The 14,590-nt window shown below is 41.0% G+C and overlaps 1 protein-coding gene across 5 annotated transcripts in view; it reads left to right on the top strand.

The window, feature by feature from the left end:
* Positions 1-14,590, top strand: part of ccdc141 (coiled-coil domain containing 141) — a 144,881-nt gene that overhangs the window by 36,811 nt on the left and 93,480 nt on the right. For all 5 annotated transcript variants that reach the window (XM_073047113.1, XM_073047112.1, XM_073047114.1 and 2 more), the window contains one exon: positions 1,698-1,870. In XM_073047113.1, the coding sequence (XP_072903214.1) occupies positions 1,698-1,870 (173 nt within the window). The remainder of the gene's footprint in view (positions 1-1,697; positions 1,871-14,590) is intronic.

Here is a 14,590-nt window from a genome sequence, read left to right on the forward strand (position 1 = left end):
GTGTGACTTCAAATACACAGCAACGTGGTTGATTTAAAACTATCCACTGAAATGATCAAATACCACTGGTTCAAGAAGGAATCTCACTACAATTTCCTAGAAAGAAATTAGGCATGATAAAAATAGATTCGCACCCCGATAGACTGATCTTGCTATGTTCTTTGAATTTAAAAAAAAACAGCTACTTAAAATTAAACACAAATTCTGCATATGCTGGAAATCCAAAGCAACACACATAAAATGCTTGAGGAACTCAGAAGGTCAGGTAGCATCTATGGAAATGAACAGTCAGCGTTTTGGTTCATGACCCTTCTTCAGGACTTAAACTGATTTGTCAGTGATCACCCACCTGAGTATATAGTACATTTGTGGTTTTCCTGAAATTTTGATCAATCATCCTGAATAAGGTCTATAATGTATGGTATGTATATGTTTACAGAAGAAATTGGATCATTTATCTTTTATCTTTCAAAGCTCATTTTCAATTTCTTTGGTTTTAGCGAGAATTAAAATTGTGCCTGGAAAACCAAATGACCAGTGTAATATGATTTATTATGATTTTTATAATACTGTATGAATTATTATGATGAGTGAAGTGTAACATCATAATAAAAAAACACAACATGAAGTGGAAATCAAAGCAATCAGAACTGTTAATTAGCCTAAATGAGAAGACAGAACTTTGAAATTCCTGTTTGCTGGTGAAGTGAGTGAGGCTGGGTTTTATCCCCTCCCCTCCTCTTGGTGCTGATATTTCCCAAAACCCCAACTTGCATTTGCCCACTAATTCCAGGTAAAGGTCTGACCATTTGCAGAGGTAATAATTCAATCAGAATAAGTTAATGAAATCCCATAAAATAATATTTAGAAAGCTCATTAAAGAGATACCAAATAAAGTAAAAACGTGATTAATCAAAATAGGATCAAGCTGAATATCAGGTGCAAGACATAAGCTTTGCACACTGGTTTTCTTGGTACTTGTATGTTTTCAATAGTTACCCTCTCTTCTTTCACTAGCCAACATACATACAGTAATTCTAGTTTTGAGTGAATGAATCTGATGGGCCTTACAATTACTGCAATATGATTTCGCAGCTAGAAATGGGTCTCATCATTAAAGCTAATAACATGGATTGAAATCTCTGAATATTCTGTACTTTAGTTACTTGATAACTGTGGTGAACTACATATACCTGTCTGGACACGCCCCCCCCCCCCCCACCGCTGACTGCTCCTGTGGCTCCTCCCACAGACCGTGGCTCCTCCCACGGACCCCGGTATAAAGGCGATTGGAGGCACAGTCCCGGCCTCAGTCTCCAGGATGTTGTGTGGTGGTCACTTGCTGCTTGTTCTTTCTTCCAGCCAATAAAAGCCTATATCTCGCCTCGCATCTCCGAGAGTTATTGATGGTGCATCAATAACGAAAAGAGCTTTATCTACTTGAACCTTTCTTAAGTGATAACCATGAGAAGAAAAGCTTTTGGCTATATAGCAGCTTTATACACCTCAATGTTATCTGAAATTCACAATAAAATTTTAGAGCTGTTTAAAAGCAACCAACTAATACTGCAATACATAAGTATCACCATGTTTTCCATGTTAGCTAGAGGCTTTCTGTTTACTTAAATGCTTGTTGTACGTTTGTACATCTATGTACGATGTAGAATAGTTTACTGATATTGTGTTTCCATTGAAAGGGATTTGATGCACTGGGAGGCATAGAGAATAAGTTGAAGCAACTTAATACGAAGACACTTAGTTTGCCAGAACTCTCTAAAGAACATAAGACTCTGGGCCTCGCAATCGAGGATGCAACTTCAGATGCTCTACTGAAGGGGGAAATGCTCCTGAATAAAGCTGACTCTCAGAGGTAAGGAATGGATTACAGTAAATATTGGATTTAGAATGCACAAAATTCCAAGTAAATTATCAGTGACTGGAGATTTTCTTACATACAGAACAGTCGTAGTCGCATTTTGTGTGATGTTGATTAATTGTACAAGTTGTGACATCGCAATTAGAAAACAGTCACTCAAGAAGACTTTTGTTTCCCTAGATATTCACCAGATCTCTTATGTGTATTTTGCAATGCTTACCTTAATATGTTATCCATTTTCATTATTGTATTCTACATTCTAAATGACCTGACATTCTTATTTCGGTTGATAGTGCTTTGCCTTATAATTCCTATGGTGCCATCATAGATTGATTGTTGTTAATATTTTTGAAAGTACTCAAGGTTTCTCCATGTTGATAATATGCAGAGAATACTACCTCTCATAGGACTGTTTTAATACTCAAGAACGGGTTAGTTTGGCTTTGGAGTGATGGAGTGGAAGTGTGGGAGGAGTGCAGAATCTTGGTGGTGTGAGCAGGTAGTGTAGTGACAAGGGAAACGATGAGGAATACACTCTCAAAAAGGTTGCATTCAACAACTTTTTTTTAAAGACTTTCTTAATTCTAATTATAAACTCAGGAAATCCTGCAAATGCTGGAAATCCAAAGCAGCATTGTGGCACAAGAGGAGGCCTTGGCCAGACATGTTGAAATGGGAATCAGAATTAGAATGTTGGGCTACCGGAAAGTTCAGTTTTGGCGGATGGAGCGGAGGTGCTCGACGAAGCGGTCCCTCAGTTCACACCAGGTGTCATCAACGTAGAGGAGGCCACATTGGCAGCATTGGATGCAATTGACGGTCCCAGCAGATTTGCGGGTGAAGTGTTGCCTCACCTGAAAGGACTGTTTGGGGCCCTTATTAAAAGTGAGGGAGGAGGTAAATGGGCAGGTGTAGCACTTTGGCCACTTGCAGGGATACGTGCCAGGAGTGGATTTAGTGGGAAGAGACAAGAGAGTCACCAAGGGAGCAATCCCTGCATGTTGGTCCATGGCCTCCTCTTGTGCCACGATGATGCCACCTTCAAGGTGGAGAAGCAACACCTCATCATGTCCGGGTAGCCTTCAACCTGATGGCATGAATATAGATTCCTCCATCTGGTATAAAAATAATTGCCCTCCCCCCTTTCTATTCCCCACTCTGGAATTTACCTCCTCTCACCTGTGTATCACCCATCTTGGTGCATCTCCTCCTTCCCTTTCTCCTGTGGTCTACTCTCCTTTCCTATCAGGTTCCTTCATCTCCAGTCTTCACCTTTCCCACCCACCTGACTTCACATATCACTTCCTAGCTATCCTTCTTCCCCTTCCACCACCTTTTTATTCTGGCATCTTCCCCCTTCCTTTCCAGTTTCGAAGAAGGGTCTCGGCCCCAAATGTCAACTGATTGCTCATTTCCATGGATGCTGCCTAACCTGCTGAGTTCCTCCAGCATTTTGTGTATATTAATTTTAATTAACCATATAACCATATAATCATATAACAATTACAGCATGGAAACAGGCCATCTCGGCCCTTCTAGTCCGTGCCAAACGCTTACTCTCACCTAGTCCCACTGACCTGCACTCAGTCCATAACCCTCCATTCCTTTCCTGTCCATATACCTATCCAATTTTGCTTTAAATGACAATACCGAACCTGCCTCTACCACTTCTACTGGAAGCTCATTCCACACAGCTACCACTCTCTTTTATTACTTTTATTTTTAACTAACGCTAACTTTTTTAGTAAATGGTGCTGAGAAGGCTAGGATCCAGAGAATAGATGTAGTGTATATGGATTTTAGCAAGGTGTTTGATAAGGTACCCCATGCAAGGCTTATTGAGAAAGTAAGGAGGCATGGGATCCAAGGGGACATTGCTTTGTGGATCCAGAACTGGCTTGCCCACAGAAGGCAAAGAGTGGTTGTAGATGGGTCATATTCTGCGTGGAGGTCGGTGACCAGTGGTGTGCCTCAGGGATCTGTTCTGGGACCCTTACTCTTTGTGATTTTTATAAATGACCTGGATGAGGAAGTGGAAGGATGGGTTAGTAAATTTGCTGATGACACAAAGGTTGGGGGTGTTGTGGATAGTGTGGAGAGCTGTCAGAGGTTACAATGGGACATTGATAGGATGCAAAACTGGGCTAAGAAGTGGCTGATGGAGTTCAACCCAGACAAGTGTGAGGTGGTTCATTTTGGTAGGTCAAATATGATGGCAGAATATAGTATTAATGGTAAGACTCTTGGCAGTGTGGAGGATCAGAGGGATCTTGGGGTCTGAGTCCATAGGACGCTCAAAGCAGCTGCGCAGGTTGACTCTGTGGTTAAGAAAGCATATGGTGTATTGGTCTTCATCAATCGTGGAATTGAATTTAGGAGCTGAGAGGTAATGTTGCAGCTATATAGGACCCTGGTCAGACCCCACTTGGAGTACTGTGCGTTCTGGTCGCCTCACTACAAGAAGGATGTGGAAACCATAGAAAGGGTGCAGAGGAGATTTACAAGGATGTTTCCTGGATTGGGGAGCATGCCTTATGAGAATAGGTTGAGTGAACGGCCTTTTCTCCTTGAATCAACAGAGGATGAGAGGTAACCTGATGGAGGTGTATAAGATAATGAGAGGCATTGATTGTGTGGATAGTCAGAGGCTTTTCCCCCAGGGCTGAAATGGCTAGCACAAGAGGACATAGTTACAGAGGAAATGTCAGGGGTAAGTTTTTTACGCAGAGAGTGGTGAGTGCGTGGAATGGGCTGCCGGTAGCGGTGGTGGAGGCGGATACAATAGGGTCTTTTAAGAGACTCCTGGATGGCTACATAGAGCTTAGAAAAATAGAGGGCTATGGGTAAGCCTAGGTAGTTCTAAGGTAAGGACATGTTTGGCACAGCTTTGTGGGCCGAAGGGCCTGTATTGTGCTGTAGGTATTTCGATGTTTCTAATAAGTGCCTGGCCTATTTACCGTCAAGAAAAAGCTTGGACTATTTCCCATTGTTCAGTAAGCTCTTTCACAATAATCCTCTGACCTGTACCTGAACCTTGTAGCTTAGAAAACACATTTTAGAACTGATTCCATTAATTACCTTGGAAGTATTTACATGGAAATATTAATTGATAGTATTAAGAAAACTACATGAGGTTCTGCTGAAGACCTGAGGTGTATTCACAATCAGTGCAAAACATCAAAAAAGGTGCTGCTTGATCTAAGAATTGGCCAGATGTGTGAGCAGAGCTGGCTTATCATATAATATCTTTTAAAGCTTGGGACCGGGAATGTGGCAAGGCCTGGGATCTTCCACCTGTTCTTAACTCCCGCATCCTCTTGCTTGTTCATCATTGATACAATCACAAAGACGGCCAGAGACCATACTTCATTAGGAATATGAGGGGAGTTGGTATTTCACCAAAGGCTCTTGTAAATTTTTACTTGAAAACAAATCAAAACCGCTCAGAAAATGACACTGTATGACGCGCTTCTAAAGTAACTAGAGTTCAAAGTCAAAAAATGGTACCTTCAATCCTTTATTATGAAACCAGCAAAGATGAAAAATTTGTAGCGATAAAAAACTAACAAGACTAGCGATATGGCAAAATTAACATTCTAATTAGCGTAACTGAGCAGTTGAACTAAATTAGCAATTTTAGCATTATAGAGAAATTAATAATCAACAAAAAAAATCACCCTTCAGCTGCAACTAGACAAAATCTGAACTAAGCATGAATATGTAACTGTACTCATTTGCTACTACCACGTCCCAACCCACATGCAAATTACCCATAATAAACATAAACACAAAATACAACACAGACGGACAGCAAATAGATACGTGGCTCCTACATCCCAGCCCCTAATTATTACATTACAATAATTAAAACTACATACTACTAAAAATAGGAGACAATGAAATCTTCAAGAACAAACATCTTAACATTCATGCAATGCCCTCTTACTTCTTTCAGTCAAGTTCTGTAACCTCTGTTACCAGCATTAAGCCTGGTACAGAGTGATCTTTACCACCACTCTCCGTCAAGTCAGTAACACAAGTCAAAGTCATAAAGTGTCCTCAAAGCTCTGCCTACTGTAGAAGATTGATCTGGGTTATAGGCCTGTCCACACAGCTGGTCTTGGTCTTGTTGCGCACCTGCTGCACAAATCCCCCTATATCTGGAAAGACTTGAATGGCTTTTCCCACGATCCATGAATTTTGAGGGACTGTTGTCAACTACAAGTACAATGTCTTTTGGGAGAAAATTTCATTTTATACCTGACCATTTCTGACATTTCTGTAACTGTAGTAAATACTTCTTGACCCAATGTTTCCAAAACAAGTTTGACACCTATTGGATGAGCATTAATATCTCCCTTTTGGAATTTTCCTGAAGGTAAGGATGGTGAGGTCTTCAGAAGCAACAACTGTTGGGTGCTAGTGCTTCCAAATCATTGGGATTGGAGAATGATTTAATAATTAGATGAACATGATAATATCCTCCACTTCACAAAGGACTCTGTGGAAACACTCTTCGTCAAGATTCTGTACCTTCATGGTGGAATTGTAGATCTTTTGTACAGAGCTGATCAACCTCTCCCATGTTTCTCCATGAGGTGAACCAGCTGGGCAGGTTAAAATCCATTTAGTTCCTTTTTAAAGAAGGATATCTCTGATCCGTGACTAATTCCACTTCTGAATGGCTTCTCGCAACATACACTCAGCCCCAGGAAAGTTTATCGCATTATCAAAGCACGGAAATCGCACCTGCCCTCATCTTGCTATAAAGCGTTGAAGTGCATTCACAAAGGCATCTGTGTCTAAACAAGATGCTACTTTGTATAGTTAGACAGGTGAATATGACCCCATTCCTCTTCACCGTGTCCAAAGAAGTTCACTCCTACATGTGTTAATGGAGGTTCATCTGGAAATATCTTTCTCTCCAAAGAATAGCCAGAGAGTGAATCTGTGGAATTCTTTGCCACAGCTTGCTGTGGATGCAGAGGTTGATAGATTCTTGACTGGTCAGGGCATGAATGGATACAGGAGATGAGCTGAGAGGAAAATTGGATCAGCCATGATGAAATGGCAGATAAGACTCGATGGTCTAAATGGCCTAAATCTGCTCCTATATCTTATTGGTTTATGGTCTTATAAAATACCCTTGTTGTTCTTCATCCATTCAGACTGAGTACAGCAGGATAGTCAATATAACATAGAAATACAGTTGTGTCAGCATGAATTAAACAGTCTGATGGCCTGGTGGAAGAAGCTGTCCCGGAGCCTGTTGGTTCTGGCTTTTATGCTGTGGTACCGTTTCCCGGATGTTAGCAGCTGGAACAGTTTGTAGTTGGGGTGACTCGGGTTCCCAATGATCTTTCAGGCCCTTTTTACACACCTGTCTTTGTAAATGTCCTGAATAGTGGGAAGTTCACATCTACAGATGCGCTGGGCTGTCCGCACCACTCTCTGCAGAGTCCTGAGATTGAGGGAAGTACAGTTCCCATACCAGGCAGTGATGCAGCCAGTCAGGATGCTCTCAATCGTGCCCCTATAGAAAGATCTTAGAATTTGGGGGCCCATACCAAACTTCTTCAACCGTCTTAGGTGAAAGAGGCGCTATTGTGCTTTTTGGACTATACAGCCAGTATGTACAGACCACGTGAGATCCTCAGTTGATGTTTATGCCAAGGAACTTAAAGCTGTTCACCCTCTCAACTCCAGATCCATTGATGTCAATAGGGGTTAGCCTGTCTCCATTCCTCCTGTAATCCACAACCAGCTCCTTTGTTTTTGCAACACTGAGGGAGAGGCTGTTTTCTTGACACCACTGTGTCAGAGTGATGATTTCTTCTCTGTAGCCTGCCTCTATTATTTGAGATTAGGTCAATCAGTATAGAATCATCAGCAAATTTAATTAGCAGATTGGAGCTGTGGGTGGTGACACAGTCATGGGTATACAGAGAGTAAAGGAGGGGTCTTAGGACACAGCCCTGAGGGGCACCTGTGTTGAGGATCAGAGGGGAAGAGGTGAGGTAGCCCACTCTTACCACCTTGTTGGGAGAAAGTGTAAACCACACACACTCAGTCAGGGGTTCCCAACCTGGAGTCCACAGATTCCTTGCTTAATGGTTTTGGTCCATGGCATAAAAAAGGTTGGGAACCCCTGTGCTACATCCATAGCACCCAGGTTGCTAGACCTATGAGGCGGTTACAGCTCTTTCTGCACTATTGTGCAGCCCATTTAGAATCTGGACTGTATTGGGATTGGCCAGCTGTGACCCCATTCACCTGGGTAAGTACAGGTTATTTCAGTACTCTTCCTGCCTCATGTCAAATCAAGAAAATCAAGATGGCACTGAGCTGCACCCTCTATTGAGCCGTGGCTGAGATTTAATTGTTTTCTTTTAGGTTTGTGGGAATGGTTCAGGAACAGAAAGAGGAATTGAGAGTTATGTTAGGGTTTAGGGACAGGGTTGTGAGGGAATTAGCAATCAGGCCAGCGCCTAAGTCCCCACTCCAGATTTGAAGGCCAGTGATGAGAATATGAGACATCCATGATTGGATGTAAGCCTGGAAAAAGTGGACAAGGACCCCACCCCCCAAGGTCTGTGAGTTCAGGGGTCAGGGTTCCATGCGGGCAGGAGGAATGTGTTCCGATGACCCTTTGGGTTCACAAATTAGTGAGACCTGAGTTCAACCCTTGCGTTTGGGGTTCTGTCATCAGCAAGACAGAGTCTGATACCTGGTGTTTGGTGAGTGGCATGTCCTGGGGTCAATGCTGAGGATTAAGCCCAAAGGGTTGAATCAGAAATCTGGATGTTGAGGCCCATTGGCTGAATTTGAGTCTGTGAATCTCTGCAGGTCTGCTGGGGTGGTTGAAGCCCAATGTCTGCAGGCCCAAGTCTGAGTCTGCTGGAGGTCTGTCCTGGGGTTAAACAGCTATGTACAGTGCTTATAAAAATTATTCACCCCCTTAGATGTTTTCATGTTTTATTGTTTTACAACATTGAATCAATGGACTTAATTTAGCTTTTTCTGACATTGATCAACAGAAAAGGACTCATTTGTGTCAAAATGAAAACAGATCTCTACAAAGTGATCCAAATTAATTTCAAATATAAAACAGAAAATGGATTGCATAAGTATTCACTACCTTCAAGTCAGTATTTAGTAGCTGTACCTTTGGCAACAATTACAGCCTTGAGTCTGTGTAGATAGGTCTCTAACAGCTTTGCACATCTCGACACTGCAATTTTTCCCCATTCTTCTTTAAAACACTGCTCAAGTTCTGTCAGATTGCATGGGGATCGTGAGTGAACAGCCCTTTTCAAGTCCAACCATAAATTCTCAATTAGATTGAGGTCTGACTTGGCCACTCCAGGACATTAACTTTGTTGTTCTTAAGCCATTCCTGTGTAGCTTTAGCTTTAAGTTTAGGTTCATTGTCTTGCTGAAAAACAAATCTTCTCCCAAGTCACAGTTCTCCTGCAGACTACATCAGGTTTTCCTCCAGGATTTCCCTGCATTTTGCTGCATTAATTTTACCCTCTACCTTCACAAGCCTTCCAGGTGTTACAAACCCCGTAACTGGGTTACTTACCAGCAAAGATAGAGACGTCCATTGAAGTCTGATGATACTATTTTTAACAGTATTTATTAGTAAAAATACACAAAAATAATATCAGTGCAAATATACAGATAATATACGTCCTCAATACTAAACCTAAAAGTGCGGGTATAATAATAATCAATAAGAAATAAGCTCGATCCTTGTCTAGGGGATAATGTATTGTCTGATGGAAATATAAAGTTCACTGCAGTTCACACAAGCTGCCGTCTTTTGGTTGTCGCTGTGTTGCAATTTGTTGGAGAGAGAGAGAGAGAGAGAGAGAGATAATGGGAACATTTACCGCTACGGGTTTTCCAACCTTCCTTTATGATTTCGATCCGTCAGGTGTCTCGTTGTCGTGGCCATTCACTTGTGGCCTTTCCTTTAGCTAAACCGTTCTTCCGTGATGAGCCTGCCACCCAGGCAAGGGAGGACGCACACGAGCTCTCACCGGCTTTTGCTATAAAACACTGTCCCTGGATCTCTAGCATTTCTCCTGGTGCATCTAAAGAGGTATTCCCCAGACCCCTCTTTTATCCTTACTCACGGGGTCTCAGATGTCAATCAGGTTGGGATGATGCAATCCCTCAACCAGCCCACTCTGGTTGTCCCCTGAGGGGTTTCAATGAATAGTACAGTACTCAATACACAATTCCTTCTCCAAGAGACAATAGCAGTAGTCAGTGGTTCCCTTCCACTGACATCCGGACACATTCCACCTGGTTGTGTATTCTGTGTGTCTCTCTCTGATTTCCTGGGTCTCAGACCTGAAATAATAGCGATCTTGCGATTCTCAAAAAGGAGGGGGGCGACTCTGTACCCTTCGGCCCCTCAGAGTTGCTTCACCTTCGTAACACAGGGCCTTCTGCAATGCTGCCACCAACATGCTTCATGGTACAGATGGTGTGTTTTTGATGATGAGCAGTGTTTGGCTGATACCAAACATAGTATTTAGTCTGATGGCCAAAAAGATCAAAGGCAACAGGAGTGAATCTGCAGATGCTGGAAATAAATAAAAACACAAAATGCTGGCAGAACTCAGCAGGCCAGACAGCATCTATGGGAGGAGGTAGTGACGACGTTTCAGCCTGAAACGTCGTCACTACCTCCTCCCATAAATGCTGTCTGGCCTGCTGAGTTCTGCCAGCATTTTGTGTTTTTATTGGCCAAAAAGATCAACTTTGGTTTCATCAGACCATAGAATCTTCTTCCAGCTGACATCAGATTCTCCCACATACCTTCTGGTTAACTCTTACTGAGACTTCATGTGAGTTTTTTCAACAGTGGCTTTATCTTTGCCACTGTCCTATAAAACTGCAACTGGTGAAGCACCTGGGCAACAGTTGTTGTCTGCGCAGTCTCTCCCATCTCAGCCACTGAAGCTTGTAACTCCTCCAGGGTTATCATAGGTCTCTTGGTGGCCTCCCTCACTTGTCCCCTTCTTGCACGGTCACTCAGTTTTTCAGGACAGCCAGCTCTAGGCAGAATTACAGCTGTGCCATTTTCTTTCCATTTCTTGATGATTGGCTTAACTATAATCCAAGGGATTTTCAGTGACAGGAAATTTCTTGCATCCATCTCCTGTCTTGAGCTATTCAATAACCTTTTCATGGAGTAGCTTGGAGTGTTCCTTTGTCTTCATGGTGTAATATTTGCAGGGTACTGACTCACCAGCAATTGGACCTTCCAGATACAGGTGTATTTTTACTACAATCAATTGAAACAGCTTGATTGCACACAGGTCTCCAAAAACAGATCTCTATTTAACTAATTATGGACTTCTAAAACCAATTGACTGCACCAGTGATGATTTGGTGTGTCATATTAAAGAGGGGGTATGAATTCTTGCGCAATCAATTATTTTGTGTTTTATATTTGTAACCAATTTAGATTGCTTTGTAGAGATCTGTTTGCACTTTGAATGAAAGAGTCTTTTTCTGCTGATCAGTGTCAAAAAACAAAATTATATCTATTGTGCTTCAATGTCATAAAACAATAAAACACGAAAACTTCCAAGGGGGTGAATACTTCTTATAGGCACTGTATGTGCGTGAGGTAGGAGGAAGGATCAGGGCTTGCTTTGCTATTGTTGTTTTGTTGTTCTGCTTTGTATTATTCTGCCAAGCATTGTGGGCATGCTATGTTAGCATCAGAATATATGGTGATACTCGTCAGCTGCTCCCAGCACCCCTTTGGGTGTGGTGGTTGTTCATGCAAACAATGCATTTCATTGTATTCTGTAATGAACACATGATAAATAAATTTGAATCTTGATTCTTGAATCTTAAGGGACTTGAATCTTTTAAGTTTCCAGAGATGTCATGAAATTTTCATCTTTGCAACAACTACATATCCTTTCACATAGATTTTTGCACAATACTATATATTGGTTAAAATAGGAAAGTGGTTGGGAAGCAGAAATAAGCCAACATTGAGGAGAGTACTTTGCATACCAAAAGAATGAATGAAGCTATTGAACAAGACCAATGAGGTCTACAAAATCCAGTGCAGGATCTGTAGCAAATATTATGTTGGCTAAACTGGGAGAAAACTATCGTCAAGGATCCATGTAAGTCAACTGGCTGTGAAGTGGCATGACCAGCTCTCACTAGTCTCTATCCATGAAGATCGCGAGGGGTGCATATTCGACTGGGCGTCAGTGAAGGTCATGACACAAGCAAACAGGTGCCATGCAAGAGAATTCCTAGAAACATGGTTTTCCACAAACAATTCTGCAAACCGACATGTAAACCTTAATTCTATTTATGAGTCAATTCAGGCAAAATTCCAGACCACAACACACAAGGTTTGCCATGCAACCAATCAGTGATGAGATTTCCTCCCTACATCACAATTGAGTTTCTGTAATGATGATCAATCAGCTAATTGATAAGTATATCAAAGGCCAAGCATTTGGAAGACACACTGCAATTCACAGCGTGCTGATGATGTCTCCTCATATGGTGATGAAACATTTGCAAGTAATTTGCCAAGATCAGAGAATAACTTAACCCAACCATCAACCATCCAAGCTACACATTTTCTGAATTATTTCCAACATAATACACAGTACTGTGCAAAAGCCTTAGGCACCCTAGCTATGTATATGTGCCTAAGACTTTTGTATAGTACTGTAGATTATATTATATATCCTATTCCTAGCTTTAAGTTTGGAAATGATATAAATAAAGGTTGAAAACTAAATTGTGAAGAGGACATAAAAAGTTATGAAAGTTGTGAGAAAAATTAAATACAAAAGTAGGGTTTTATTGGTTATCAATGAGACCATACCTGGAGTAACGTATGCATTATGGGTCTAGCTCCTGTATCAGTCGAGGGGGAGTAGCTATACTAAAGAGGTGAGAGGGATGGATAAGTTAGGCTGGCAAGCAACTGGTAGAACATATGAGGAGAAAGATGATGGACAGATAGATCTGGCCAGGGAATGGTTGGAGTTATTTCCCTTCATGCCCCTCACTGAGTACACATTTGAATCACAACCCATAATATATATGCACCTGGATTTGAGAAGAATTGTATAGAAACAAAGTTCCATTAGCAAAGTATTGGATGTGTTTGCAGTTCTTATTCATTTAGAACAAATTATGCAAATTAGAATGAGGATTAAAACTTTAATGAATAGGAGATCATATCTTTAACAGATTACCTTTTATACCTAATGTGCATAACATTTGATGCATAAGCATTGAATTTGATTTTAAAGTTTAACTATTTGACTGATCTTTCATAATGAAACTATCGGTATATCCAAAATGTATCAGAAATGTTTCGGATACCATGGACAAGCATCAAACAGAAAAAGCAAATATCAGCTATCTGTTTGATATATTACTGTTGCTACAAATTCTCCCAATAATGCCTTTGCCAAAACATGCCATTTATCCTAGGGTACTGAAGATGTTAATGTAGCATTTCTGTGTTTGGAAAATTCTTGAAAAAAGGTAAATTTTCAATTTTCATGTCCGTTTGTGAAACATGGCAATTTTTACAAGAAGCATGAAATGGACAGCTGCTGTATTCCATTTATTGGATACAGTGGATTTGGTTAATTAGGACACATCAGGACCAATAAGTTTTGGCCCCAATTAAGCAGCTGCCCCAATTAGCAGAAGTTTCATGGCAATAGTTCAATAGGTTTGAAAAAGACAGACTCCTCTTTAACTGAGTAACAAATTACATATTTAAATGAAATACAGAACAAGTTTAAACAATACCAATACTATTCCAGTAGTATAAAGCTGTATTGGTTCCTAATAGAAATTGACAGAGGAATTCATCCAGTGTACTGCCATGATATTTTGATTAACTGTAAATTTATAAGATCAGCGCAGGCACCTAGTGCAGATAACGGACAACCTTCATACAATGCTTTTGACGATTACATCCTCCAAATCTTCATTTTCATGTAGTGTTCAAGATGATTATCGATGCCTTCAAATTCTTCATAGTTCCCAACTTGTTGAAGTAGTGAAATCATTTCATTTTTACTCCCAGTCATTCCTGGCATCACAAACTAGAGTGCTTGAAACCACAGTAAGCAGAGCAGTTCTGCATTGTCTTACTGTTATTTCTTGTCAGTTATCAGTGACAAAAATCACTGCTTTTTGAGCAGAAACATGTATTTACAAACTGTTTCCTCTAAGCATGGTGTAGTGTTGAACGGGCATACAAGTGCACGCGACTGGCGCTAGTTAGCAACTGTTCAGCCACCGTCTCCTGCCCCAATTAAGTGGCGCAGTGTTCCAAATAAACGAGGGGAATCCTGATTATTTTCTCAATTTGTTTCTGTTCTTTAAGAGTTGTCCCAAAGAAGCAACTGACTGATTAACCAAGGGCCCAGTCACCAGAATTCATTGTGGTTTTCTTTTACTATTGTAGGGAGGCCACACTTATAAATTTCTAGTCCTCATTCTAATATGCCCACAAGCATACTTAAAATAATCTTTTACACTCAATGTCATTGGCAAAGTATTGAGTACAGGAGATAGGATGTTAGTTTGAAGTTGTACAAGACATTGGTGAGGCCTAATTTGGAATATTGTGTGCCGTTTTGGTCACATAACTACAGGAAAGATGTAAATAAGGTTAAAAGAGTACAG

The sequence above is a fragment of the Hemitrygon akajei genome, chromosome 5 (assembly GCF_048418815.1).
Source record: "Hemitrygon akajei chromosome 5, sHemAka1.3, whole genome shotgun sequence".
Classification (NCBI taxonomy): Eukaryota; Metazoa; Chordata; class Chondrichthyes; order Myliobatiformes; family Dasyatidae; genus Hemitrygon; species Hemitrygon akajei.